Genomic DNA, 13,490 nt, shown 5'->3' on the forward strand with positions numbered 1-13,490 from the left:
GTCTATGAAGGGCCACATGTTGTGTGCGCATGTAATGTGCTGTCAAGTCATAGCTGGCTTATGGCAACCCCAGCAAGGGGCTTCCAAGGCAAGGGAGAAGCAGAGGTGGTTGGCCATGGCCTTCCCCTGCAGAGCCTTCCTTGGTGGTCTCCCTTCCAAGTACCCACCCAGCTTAGCTTCCAACTTCTGATGACCCTAGCAAGGGGCTTTCAAGGCAAGGGAGAAGCAGAGGTGGTTGGCTGTCGCCTTCCCCTGCAGAGCCTTTTTTGGTGGTCTCCCTTCCAAGTACCCACCGCTTCCAATTTCTGGTGACCCCAGCAAGGGGCTTTCAAGGCAAGGGAGAAGCAGAGGTGGTTGGCCATGGCCTTCCTCTGCAGAGTCTTCCTTGGTGGTCTCCCTTCCAAGTACCCACCCAGCTTAGCTTCCAACTCATGGTGACCCCAGCAAGGGGCTTTCAAGGCAAGTGAGAAGCAGAGATGGTTGGCCATGGCCTTCCTCTGCAGAGTCTTCCTTGGTGGTCTCCCTTCTAAGTAATAACCCAGCTTAGCTTCCAACTTATGGCGACCCCAGCAAGGGGCTTTCAAGGCAAGTGAGAAGCAGAGGTGGTTGGCCATGGCCTTCCTCTGCAGAGCCTTCCTTGGTGGTCCCCCTTCCAACTACCGACCCAGCTTAGCTTCCAAATTATGGCGACCCCAGCAAGGGGCTTTCAAGGCAAGGGAGAAGCAGAGGTGGTTGGCCATGGCCTTCCCCTGCAGAGTCTTCCTTGGTGGTCTCCCATCCAAGTACCAACCCTGCTTAGCTTTCAACTTATGGTGTCCCCAGCAAGGAGCTTTCAAGGCAAGGGAGAAGGAGAGGTGGTTTGCCATGGCCTTCCTCTGCAGAGCCTTCCTTGGTGGTCCCCCTTCCAAGTACCCACCCAGCTTAGCTTCCAAGATCTGACAAGGCTCTACCACCCCTCCTAAACATCAGATAGTATCTACATAACAACATATCCACAAATATCCCACATATACTACTTTACACACAGAGTGACTAAAATGTGGAATTCGCTGCCAGAGGATGTAGCAATGGCAACAGGAATAAGCAGCTTTCGGAAGGGGATTAGGTCAATTCATGGAGGATCGGTCTGTGGGGGCCCACTAACCACGGTGACTGAGGGGAACCTCCAAGTTCAGAGGCAGTCAACCTCTGAAACCCAGAGCCAGGAGTAGAGATGTGAAGCCCGGAAAAAAACCCGGAAAAATTCTGTCCTTTTCCCTGAAGCTTTTGTTTTTTCCGAAAAATTGGAAAAATTGAAAAAAGAAAAGAAAAAAAATGATTATGGAATGTTTTATTTTAACATGATGAATAAAATATTTTAAGACAAGATGTTCAAATATTTTCCAAATCATTTCTAAAATATATATATATATGGCATCAGATTGATCTAATTTCTGTGCACTGAGGACAAGCAAGTCCTAGGTTACAAACTGAACTCTCCAATGCAAGAACAAGATGCATTTCTTCCTTTAGGAGGTGCGATTGTCACAAGAAAAGAAAAAGGTTTCAGTTCTGTTTTCGCATGTGGGTGGGTATTCTGTTTGTAATAATTGTTTGGATACACTCTATTTTTAATATGCTAGTTGTGATCATTTCATGCCAAGTAAAAATGTCCATAGTCATATTTTATGTTCCTAAAGTAACAGAATGACTTTCAATCTGGAAAAGACAAAAGAAATGCAAATGTGGCATTTTTTCAATTTCCCCAAAATTTTCCATTTCCCCCCGAAAAAAACTGGAAAAAAAATGGGTTTTTTTCCCGAGCTTCAAAATTTCCGGAAATTTTACATCTCTAGCTATAAGATGCCGCCTTCCTTCCTTGTTCACTCTGACGCCCCTGCCTTGAACTGTGGAGAGACCTTTGCTGTACTGTTCTATATGACAGAATTAAAAAAATTAACTCGTCCTTCCAGTTTTATTCTTGATTCAGCCCCACAGAATCTACAGAGGCAATCTAGTTAGTTCAGGGCAGTTCCCCCCCCCCCCCCGAGAGGGAGGGGGGGGGAGACGATGTCAGGCTTCCCGCGTGCTGTTCAAATGCTCGGGGATGGTGAAGAGCTCGAAGGCAATCTCCTCACATTCGCTGGCTGCTCCACTCTCAAACAAGCAGGCGAAGAGCGGCGCCGGGCCCTCCTCGCACACGGCCAGGTCCGAGTAGCCGCTCGGCCCTTCGTGCAGCACCCAAGGGGCCTCCCACCCGCCCTTCGCCAGCGGGGACATGTTGAGGTAGATGCCCAGGTTGACTCGTTTGCGTCGGCCCGTGGGGTGAGAGAAAAGCAGCCATTCCTTGGCGGCCTCACGGGCGGCTGAGGGCAGAATGCCCGGCAGAGTAGTCGAGTTGACGGCAGTCGCTCTTCGGCCCGTCTCCGAGGGCTTCCGAGGCGGGCTGAAGCTCACCACGCTGCCCTGGCAACCGCTGCCCGTCTCTGGCAGCTCCTTGCACAGGAAGGACTCCTCAAATTGGTTGCCGCTGTTTGTGCTGAAGGCCCCGACCCTATACTGTTCACGACTGCGGGCGTTGCAGTATAACACTTGGCGGTTGTCCCGGCGGGTCACCTCAGCCACCTGGCACTCTTCCATCTGGAAGCTCATGTCAAGCTGTCCCCGGCTCCACTTCCGGCCTCGGTCGTCGCTGTACAAAGTGAAGCAATGTGGCCTGGTCTGGTAGAGGACTGGCTTTTTGAAGTGACGCTGGTGGATGTAGTAGGCGTACGCTGGGACGACCAGACGCCCGGAGCGCAACTGGATCCCGTGGCCGGGCCCGATGGCGAAGGTGGCCCAGTTTCTCAAGTCCCCCCCGATCACCCGGTGGGTCAAATCGGTCAACTGGCTCCAAGTGCGGCCGCCATCTTGGCTGGAGATGTAGCACAGCCTGGCGGCGTTCCTCCCTGTTCGGATCTGATGCCAGGCGGTCAACTTGGACCGGATGCAGATAAAGAAGAGGAAGACTCTGCCGCTCTCCTTCTCGTAGACCGGACAGGGGTTCATGGTGCGATGGCCGGGAAGCAGAGCAGACGTCAAGTCCTGTTGAGGACCCCACTAGAGGAAGATGGAGAGGGTGGTCAGAAGAGTTAACCGATAGTTTTTCTGAGAGTTTTGATAAGTAAAGAAATAATTGTGATAATGAAATAAGAGTTACCTAGTGAATTATAAGAAAAAATGTAATGGAAACAAAAAGAAATTAGGAGGCAGTAAACAGGAGGTTGAGGAAATTAGAAGTAAATGTACAGGAGGTCGGAGCACTGTGGGAAGCCGCATATAAGGGAGGGGAAAAGGGAGGGGGGATGGATGTAACAGGGATAAATGTAGAAAATTTAATGCTGATTATGAATGTTTATATCCTAAATAAAAAAATGTGTTACAAAAGAAGAGTTAACTGATAGGCTTTTCGGTTCAGTGTGACACGGCCCATTTCGGTAAGGTTCAGACATGCCTAATTGCCATGGCTTCCCGCTAAGAACATCAGAAGAGCCCTGCTGGATCAGACCAGTGAGGGTCCCTCTAGTCCAGCATCCTCTCTCACACAGGGGCCAGCCAGTTCCTCTGGAGGGCCAACAACAGGGCAGAGAGGCCGAGGCCTTCCCCTGATAAGAACCTCAGGAGAGCCCTGCTGGATCAGACCAGTGAGGGTCCATCTAGTCCAGCATCCTCTCTCACACAGGGGCCAGCCAGTTCCTCCGGAGGGCCAACAACAGGGCAGAGAGGCCGAGGCCTTCCCCTGATAAGAACCTCAGGAGAGCCCTGCTGGATCAGACCAGTGAGGGTCCCTCTAGTCCAGCATCCTCTCTCACACAGGGGCCAGCCAGTTCCTCTGGAGGGCCAGCAACAGGGCAGAGAGGCCGAGGCCTTCCCCTGATAAGGACCTCAGAAGAGCCCTGCTGAGTCAGACCAGTGAGGGTCCATCTAGTCCAGCATCCCGTCTCACACAGTGGCCAGCCAGTTCCTCTGGAGGGCCAACAACAGGGCAGAGAGGCCGAGGCCTTCCCCTGATGAGAACATCAGGAGAACCCTGCTGGGTCAGACCAGTGAGGGTCCATCTAGTCCAGCATCCCGTCTCACACAGTGGCCAACCAGTTCCTCTGGAGGGCCAACAACAGGGCAGAGAGGCCGAGGCCTTCCCCTGATAAGAACCTCAGAAGAGCCCTGCTGGATCAGACCAGTGAGGGTCCATCTAGTCCAGCATCCTGTTTCACACAGTGGCCAACCAGTTCCCCTGGAGGGCCAACAACAGGGCAGAGAGGCCGAGGCCTTCCCCTGATAAGAACCTCAGAAGAGCCCTGCTGGATCAGACCAGTGAGGGTCCATCTAGTCCAGCCTCCTCTCTCACACAGTGGCCAGCCAGTTCCTCTGGAGGGCCAACAACAGGGCAGAGAGGCCGAGGCCTTCCCCTGATGAGAACCTCAGAAGAGCCCTGCTGGATCAGACCAGTGAGGGTCCATCTAGTCCAGCATCCTGTTTCGCACAGGATGGCTCTCTCGAAGTATCTGAAGGGCTGTCCCTTAGAGGAGGAGGGCAGGGAGCAGTTCCTGTGGGCAGCAGAGGAGGGGACTGGCAAGAATGGGTTTAAATTAAGGGCAGGAAGGTACCGGCTGGATCTTAGGGAAAACGTTTTGACAGTGAAAGTAGTGCAACAGTGGAGTCAGCTACCAAGGGAGGAGGTGGAGGAGGAGGAGATTGGATTTCTACCCCGCCCTTCACTACCCGAAGGAGTCTCAGAGCGGCTCACAAACTCCTTTCCCTTCCCCTCCCCACGACAGACACCCCGTGAGGTCGGTGGGGCTGAGAGAGCTCTCTCGAGGACTGCCCTTGAGTGAACAGCTCTGAGAGAACTTGTGACTGACCCAAGGTCACACCAGCAGCTGCATGTGGAGGAGTCGGGAATCCAACCCGGTTCTCCCAGATTAGAGTCTGCGCACTCAACCACGACACCAAACTGACCCCAAATAGATGACAACGGATCCGTTTTCTCTGCCCCCCCCCACCCGTGTTACCTGGACAGAGGTCCCTTTCTTCCGTCCTCGTCTCACAACCAGGTACTCGGCGTGTTCGTCTCTGGGCGAGGAGCGCTTCTCCACAAAGGCCAAGAAAACGGATTCATAAGGCAGGAACAGCAGGGCGGGAATTCGGTAGGTGACGCCTCGGGGTGCTTCCTGGCGGAACAGAGTCACCTTCCCAGAGGTCGCCTGAGCGTTAACCATCTTTTCTGGGAGTACTGAAGTATTCTGCCAATGGAAAGGTAAACCTGGGAGATCACATGTTAAAACTTATACTGATTTAAAAATGACTTTGTCTAAGTTCAGACTATAAAATCTTATTCACTATAAATACATTTGATGGGTTAACACTTTCCAACTGAAGACCAAACACGTTTCGGCCCCTAAGGGCCTTCCTCAGTGGTCACTATTATCTATATATTATAGACACACATCCATAGACCTGTTACAGATTTTTAGTACACATATATTAAAACCGGATGTTGTTTCCTTGTATACTTATAATTGTACTCCTGGTATTAGTGATGGGCCATAAAGGTAAAGGTAAAGGTTCCCTTGCTTGAAAGCCAGTCATATCCGACTCTAGGGTTGCAGTGCTCATCTCCGTTTCAAAGCCGAAGAGCTAGCGCTGTCCGAAGACGTTTCCGTGGTCATGTGGCCAGCATGACTAAACACCAAGGCGCACAGAACGCTGTTACCTTCCCACCGAAGTGGTACCTATTTATCTACTTGCAATTTCTTGCTTTCGAACTGCTAGGTTGGCAGGAGCTGGAACTAGAGACGGGAACTCACTCCGTCATGCGGCACACTCGGGTCTCGAACTGCTGAACTACCGACCTTCCACAGCCTGCAGTTCAGCGTCTTAACCACTTGAGCCATATCACCTCCACAACTTATTCTGGTATCAGTGATTTTGTAGGTCTGAATGTGTGTCTCTCCATCAATGTAATATATGTGTACTAAAAATCTGTAACAGGTCTATGGATGTGTGTCTATAATATATAGATAATAGTGACCACTGAGGAAGGCCCTTAGGGGCCGAAACGCGTTTGGTCTTCAGTTGGAAAGTGTTAACCCATCATATGTATTTATAGTGGATAAGATTTTATAGTCTGAACTTAGACAAAGTCATTTTTAAATCAGTATACGTTTTAACATGTCTACACCTTAATAAATATTTGTACTTTTTATATATATATATATATATTGTTTAGCTTAGCCCTTTTTGGTTCGCAGTCATATCCTGGGTTGAGTTCCCCCCTTTCCCCCCCAGTTTTTGTCAAACCTGGGAGATCATCAGAGCTGTAATACTTATATCGAAACCAGCCTGTCATGTCGGGATGCCAGCCTCCAGGTGGGACCTGGGGATCCCCCAGAATTACAGCTCATCTCCAGACGACTGAGATCAGTTCCCCCCGGGAGAAAACGGATGCTTTGGAGGGTGGACCGTATGGCCTTCTGCCCCACAGAGGTCCCTGCTCTCCCCCGGCTTCTACTCCAAATCTTCAGGAATTTCCTAACCTAGATCTTGTAGGGCAAGGGGAAAACGAATGTGATTTCTGAATGTGGGTTCTGACATTTCCTCTGACACAGAATCGTATCATAGAATGTAAGAGTTGGAAGGGACCTTGCAGGTCATCGAGTCCAACCCCCTGGCACTCTGCAGGAGCATCGCTGAAAGAGAGCCCTACATACCTGCAACCAATGCTCCCTCTAAGCTATGGAGTCCTGTGAGCAAAAATTCTGTTTTGTGAGTTACTGGCATTAAAGTTGTGAGCAGGTGATTTGGCTGCTGCATCAATTAGTTTGCTCTGGAGCCCTCCTTCCTGAGCGAAGACAAAAATGGGTGAGCCAGAGGCTAAAAAACTGTGAGTTAGCTCACACTAGCTCAGCTTGGAGGGAAACAGAGGTCTGCTCCCTCTAAGCTGTGGAGTCCTGTGAGCAGAAATTCTACTTTGTGAGCTACTGGCACTAAAGGTGTGAGTGAGCAATTTGGCTACTGCATAAATTAGTTTGCTCTGGAGCCCTCCTTCGTGAGCTGAGAGAAAAATGTGTGAGCCGGAGGCTAAAAAACTGTGTGCTAGCTCACACTAACTCAGCTGAGAGGGAACAGAGCCTACAACATACCCGAAAGATGGTCGTCCAACCTCTGCTTGAATACGTCCAGCGAAGGAGCATCCACCACCTCCCAAAGCAGACTGTTCCACTGCTCAACCACTCTGACAGTTAGGAAGTTTCTCCTGATATTTAGCCGGTAACGACTCCCTTGTCATTTCCACCCATTAGATCTAGTCTTGCAATCCGGAGCAAGAGAGAATAGATCTGCTCCATCTTCTACATGACAGCCATCATGTCCCCTCTAAGCCTTCTCTTTCTCAAGCTAAACATACCCAACTCTTTCAGCCTTACCTCATAAGACTTGGATTCCAACCCTCTCACCATCCTGGTTGCCCTCTTCTGGACACGCTCGAGCTTGTCAACATCCTTCCGAAAATGTGGTGCCCAAAATTGGACACAGGACTCCAGGTGAGGCCTGACCGTAGCAGAATAGAGCGGAACGACCACCTCCCGTGATCTGGACACGAGGCTTCTGTTGATGCATCCTAAGATTGCAGTAGCTTTTTTCGCAGCCACATTTATATGCTGACCGCTGTCACTGTGCCTTCAAAAGTCTAATCATAAGAGATTCAGATCTTGGTATGTAACTTAGAATCTTCTGATTAGAGGAATTTATAGCAGAATATATATTTTATAATTGCATTTTTTGTATAAAAAGCCATATTAAGCAAAAGTATTATTAGAAGCCTCTGTAGATGGGATCAGGACGCAATAGAAATGGAATGCGTAAGCTGCAAGATCCTACAAGCTAGGCTTCAGTACGTGGACAGAGAACTGGGTTTTGAAGAGGTAGAAGAACGAGAGATCAAATTGCCAACATTTGTTGGATTGTGGAGAAAGCAAGGGAGTACCAGAAAAACATCTACTTCTGCTTCATTGACTACGCTAAAGCCTTTGATTGTGTGGATCACAACAAACTGTGACAAGTCCTTATAGAGACATCACCCTGCCAACAAAAGTCCGCATGGTCAAAGCAATGGTATTCCCAGTAGTCATGTATGGCTGCGAGAGCTGGACTATAAGGAAGGCCGAGCGCCGAAGAATAGATTCTTTTGAACTATGGTGCTGGAGGAGACTCTTGAGAGTCCCTTGGACTGCAAGAAGATCAAATCAGTCAATCCTCAAAGAAATCAACCCTGACTGTTCCCTGGAAGGCCAGATAATGAAACTGAAGCTCAAATACTTTGGCCACCAAATGAGAAGGGAGCACTCCCTGGAGAAGACCCTGATGCTGGGAAAGATTGAAGGTCAAAGAAGACGGGGACGGCAAAGGATGAGATGGTTAGACAGTGTCATCGATGCAACGAACATGAAATTGAGCCAACTTCGGAGGACTGCGGAAGACAGGAGGGCCTGGCGTGAACTGGTCCATGGGGTCGCGGAGAGTCGGACTCGACTGTGCTACTGAACAAAAACGTCATGCGAAATGCCGTCCTGGATGACTCACAAGCCAGAATTAAGATTGCCGGGGGAAACATCAACAACCTCAGATATGGAGACGACACCACTCTAATGGCAGAAAGTGAAGAGGATCTAAAGAGCCTCTTGCTCAAGGTAAAAGAGGAGAGCGCAAAAGTGGGCTTGAAGCTCAACATCAAAAAAACTAAGATCATGGCATCCAGCCCCATCACTCCTTGGCAAATAGAAGGGGAAGTCGTGGAAGTAGTGACAGACTTCACGTTCCTGGGATCCCAGATCACCGCAGACTGTGACTGCAGCCATGAAATTAAAAGACGCCTGCTCCTTGGGAGGAAAGCGATGGCGAACCTAAACAGCATGATAAAAAGTAGAGACATCACCCTGCCAACAAAAGTCCACATGGTCAAAGCAATGGTATTCCCAGTAGTCATGTATGGCTGCGAGAGTTGGACTATAAGGAAGGCCAAGCGCCGAAGAATAGATTCTTTTGAACTATGGTGCTGGAGAAGACTCTTGAGAGTCCCTTGGACTGCAAAAAGATCAAATCAGTCAATCCTAAAAGAAATCAACCCTGACTGTTCCCTGGAAGGCCAGATAATGAAACTGAAGCTCAAATACTTTGGCCACCAAATGAGAAGGGAGCACTCACTGGAAAAGACCCTGATGCTGGGAAAGATTGAAGGTCAAAGAAGACGGGGACGGCAAAGGATGAGATGGTTAGACAGTGTCAATGCTGGGAAAGACTGAAGGTCAAAGAAGAAGGGGACGGCAAAGGGTGAGACAGTGTTGGACAGTGTTATCGATGGAATGAACATGAAATTAAGCAAACTCCGGAGGAAGACAGGTGGGCCTGGCGTGATTTGATCCACGGGGTCGCAGAGAGTCAGACTTGGCTGTGCGACTGAACAACAACAATGTTTATATGATATTATGTTGTATACCGGCCTGAGCCCGGTCCCTCCGGGGGGGGGGGATCTAAAATCAAAGGTAATAAATAAATAAATAGTGCCCACCCTCCGAAGCATCCCTTTTCTCCCCGGGGGAACGGGCCTCTGTAGTCGGGAGAGGACCTGTAATCCCAGAGACCCTCCAGGTCCCACCTGGAGGCTGGGAACCCCAGCCACCACTTACCAGCAGCAAGCCGAAAGAACAGAGGATATGGAAGTGGGCTGTTGGAAGGCTTTTTGCCAGCCTTTTCATCTCGTTGCTGGAACTGGGAGGGAGATGTGAGTTGTAGGCAGCCCATCTTTAGGTTTCAGGTGTCAGGGCCTCTGACTGGGAGGGGCCGAGAACTCTCAGGGTGTTCCGGCCGGAGAGCAGTTGGGAAAGAACAACGGACAAATATGGCGCCCGAAACGACAGCGAGGAGGCTGAAGGGAGAGACCGAGGAAAGAAAGCAATTTTTTCCCCTCAGAAAGTTGAACACGCAGGAAGCTGCCTTCTACCCTTGGACCGTCAGGGTCAGAAATGTCTGCGGTGGCCGGCAGCAGCTCTCCAGGGTCTCAGGCTGAGGTCTTTCCCATCACCTCCTGCCTGATCCTTTTAACTGGAGGTGCCGGGGATTGAACCTGGGACCTTCTGCATACCAAGCAGAGGCTCTGCTACTGAGCCACAGCCCCTCTGTACAGCTCTCCAAGGTTTCAACCAGAGGTCTTTCACATCACTTCCTGCCAGATCTTTTGACTGGAGATGCCGGGGATTGAACCTGGGACCTTCTGCATGCCAAGCAGATGCTCTACCTCTGAGCGACTGAGGTCTTTCGCATCACCTCCGGCCTGATCCTCTTAACTGGAGATGCCGGGGACTGAACCTGGGACCTTCGGCATGCCAAGCAGATGCTCTGCCACTGAGCCACTGAGGTCTTTCGCGTCACCTCCTGCACAGTCATTTTAACTGGAGATGCCGGGGATTGAACCTGGGACCTTCTGCATGCCAAGCAGAGGCTCTACCACTGAGCCACAGCCCCTCTTTACAGCTCTCCAGGGTCTCAGGCAGAGGTCTTTCACATCACTTCCTGCCAGATCTTTCAACTGGAGATGCTGGGGATTGAACCTGGGACCTTCTGCATGCCAAGCAGAGGCTCTACCACTGAGCCACAGCCCCTCAGGGTGAGAGGTGGTCCTGCAGATAATAAGGTTTGTATGTGATAGTCCGTACCTTAAACTGAACCCAGTAACTGATAGGCAGCCAATAGAGTTACTGCAGAATGGGAGAAGTATGCATGGTTCCATGTAGCTCCTGGTAATATGTATTTATTTATTGCTTCCATTTGTATCTCGCCTTGCCAGACATGCTGGCTCAAGGTGGCTAACATAGTTAAAATAACATAAACAATATAGAGTTAAAACAATTAATAAATAATAACTGAGCCAGGGCATTCTGCAACACTTGGAGTCTCCAAGCTGACTTTGAGGGGAGACCTGTGTAGAGTGTAGTAGTCTAGACATCCATCAGAACATAAGGAAAGCCATGCTGGATCGGACCAATAGTCCACCTAGTCCAGCATCCTGTCTCACACAGTGGTCAACCACAACAAAGTTTGAGTCTAGTGACAACTATAAGACCAACAAAGTTTCATTCTGGGTATAAGTGAGAACTGAGTGAATTGGCATGTGTAGTGAGATAAGAACCCGATATCTCTGTTAAGCCCTGGGGGTTCCATGGTCCTGAGTGTTGCAATAACTTATAATTCAGTAATCTCCCTTTCAGAATTAAACTTTGTTCGTCTTCAAGGTGCCACTGGACTCAAATTTAGTTATCACATCGGTTTATTAACTCTTTTATGATCTGTATGCTCATTTGCTCTTATTCACAGGTCTTACCAGCTGCTTTAATCCAATCTTCGCTATACTTATGACTCATTTGTGCATCTTGACTCTAATTAGCCCTTCCCGGCAACTAATCCCCCCCACCTATGTATGATGGTTGAGGAAGTCTTGTTTCAATGTATCTGAAGAAGTTTGCATACACACGAAAGCTTATACCCAGAATTAAACTTTGTTGGTCTTAAAGGTGCCAACATGGCTACCCACCTGAATCTAGTGGCCAACCAGTTCCTCTGGGGGGCTAACAACCACTGTCAGCTAAGCTGCCATGGGGGTTGGGGAGGTCAGTTGTACTCTAATTGCCATTGCATTCCTTCGGTGCTTCTTTGCTGCTGTAACGCCTATCTTTAAGTTCTGCAGGGGGTGGGATGTTTCACGGGAACCGTGGGAGCGAGCTTGGTTCCCAGCTTCAGCGCAAACGGCCGGAGCGCCTTCTCCCGCGCGCGGGAGTGTGGCTAATTGGCCAGGGCAGTGTGTGTGTGTGTGCATACGAATACCCTATATCCTATTATGCCTGAGCCCCACCTACCTCACAGGGTGCCTGTTGTGGGGAGGGGAAGGGAAAGGAGTTTGCAAACCGCTCTGAGACTCCGAGGGAAGGGCGGGGTAGAAATCCATTCTCCTCCTCCTCTTCCTCCTCTTCCTCCTCTTCTTCTTCTTCTCCTGAAAGCGCCTCATCCCACTGCCACAAATGTTGCTAGTCTTCAAGGTGCTCCTGGACTCTTGCTTTTTTGTCCTGCAACAGACACAGAACTAACACAGTGACCAGTGTTCCCTCTAAGCTGAGTTAGCGTGAGCTAGCTCACAATCTTTTAGCCTCTGGCTCACACATTTTTGTCTTCGCTCAGGAAGGAGGGCTCCAGAGCAAAATAATTTATGCAGCGGCCAAATCGCTTGCTCACAACTTTAAGCCACTAGCTCACAAAGTACAATTTTTGCTGACAAGACTCCACAGCTTAGAGGGAGCATTGACGGTGACCCATCTGGATTAAGCTCCAAAAGATCGCCATGGGTCGCTGCGATTGATTGACTCAACTGGTACTCCGCCTTTCTTCCAAGGAGCTCCGAGTCGTGTACCTGGTTCTCCCGGCCTCCATTTTATCCTCACAACAACCCCATAAGGAAGGTTAGGCAGAGGGGGTATGCGTCCAGGGTCGCTCAGCAAGCTTCAGGTATAAACACCAGCCTGGGAACCCCAACAGGCCTGAACATTTCCCCCACCCCGTTCCAAACAGCATGTTCCAAACACGGTGTTCCCAGTGCGAAGTACCACGGCCTGGAAGGAAGCCAGCCCCGAGGCGTTCCTTCTGAATCAATCAATGCCACCCATCAAATTAATTAACCCGGAGACAAGTTACACAAAAAGGACGGGGCTGCCAAGGTGCAATCGACGTTGCCAAGTCACCCGAAGAAGCACAGCCCTGCCTGGCTCTGTCAGAACCCACAGCCAACAACGTAGAACATGCTTATCAGGAAAGGTAATACTTTACTGAAGACCTACAGATGCATTAACATAGGCACTGTTAAGAATGGCGGCTGCCCTTGGGCATAATAGGATATAGGGTATTCTTATGCACACACCCCACTGCCCTGGCCAATTGGGCACCCTCCCGCACACAGGAGAAAGAGCACCGGCCGTTTACCACTGAAGCTGGGAACCAAACTCTCTCCCACGGTTCCCCAGAAACCCAGACGTCAACATCACCACCTGCAGAACTGGTAGATAAGCATTACAGCAGCAAAGAAGCACAGAAGGAATGCACTGGCATAAACACAGGTATAAACACCAGCCTGGGAACCCCAACAGGCCTGAACATTTCCCCAACCCCGTTTCACACAGCATGTTCCAAACACGGTGTTCCCGTTCCAAACACGGTGTCCCCAGCGCGAAGTACCACGGCCTGGAAGGAAGCCAGCCCCGAGGCGTTCCTTCTGAATCAATCGCTGCCATCCATCAAATTAATTAACCCGGAGACAAGTTACACGAAAAGGATGGGGCTGCCAAGGTGCAATCGACATTTGCGTACTTTTCACACCCAGAGAAGCACAGCCCTGCCTGGCTGTTGTGACTTTAACCGCACCAGAAACCGGAAGA

At 50.0% G+C, this 13,490-nt stretch overlaps 1 protein-coding gene across 1 annotated transcript; it reads right to left on the minus strand.

Moving 5' to 3' along the window:
• Window positions 1-2,052: 2,052 nt before the first annotated feature.
• Window positions 2,053-5,280, minus strand: LOC107113677 (sialidase-3-like). Its single transcript, XM_015415029.1, has 2 exons — window positions 5,031-5,280; window positions 2,053-3,078 (listed from the first exon to the last, which is right to left on the minus strand). The coding sequence occupies exons 1-2, from the start codon at window positions 5,235-5,237 to the stop codon at window positions 2,053-2,055; spliced, it is 1,233 nt and encodes a 410-aa protein (XP_015270515.1). The 5' UTR covers window positions 5,238-5,280.
• Between the last annotated feature and the right edge of the window lie 8,210 nt (window positions 5,281-13,490).

Source organism: Gekko japonicus, unplaced genomic scaffold, assembly GCF_001447785.1.
Source record: "Gekko japonicus isolate JY-2015 unplaced genomic scaffold, Gekko_japonicus_V1.1 scaffold5807, whole genome shotgun sequence".
In the NCBI taxonomy this organism is placed as follows: Eukaryota; Metazoa; Chordata; class Lepidosauria; order Squamata; family Gekkonidae; genus Gekko; species Gekko japonicus.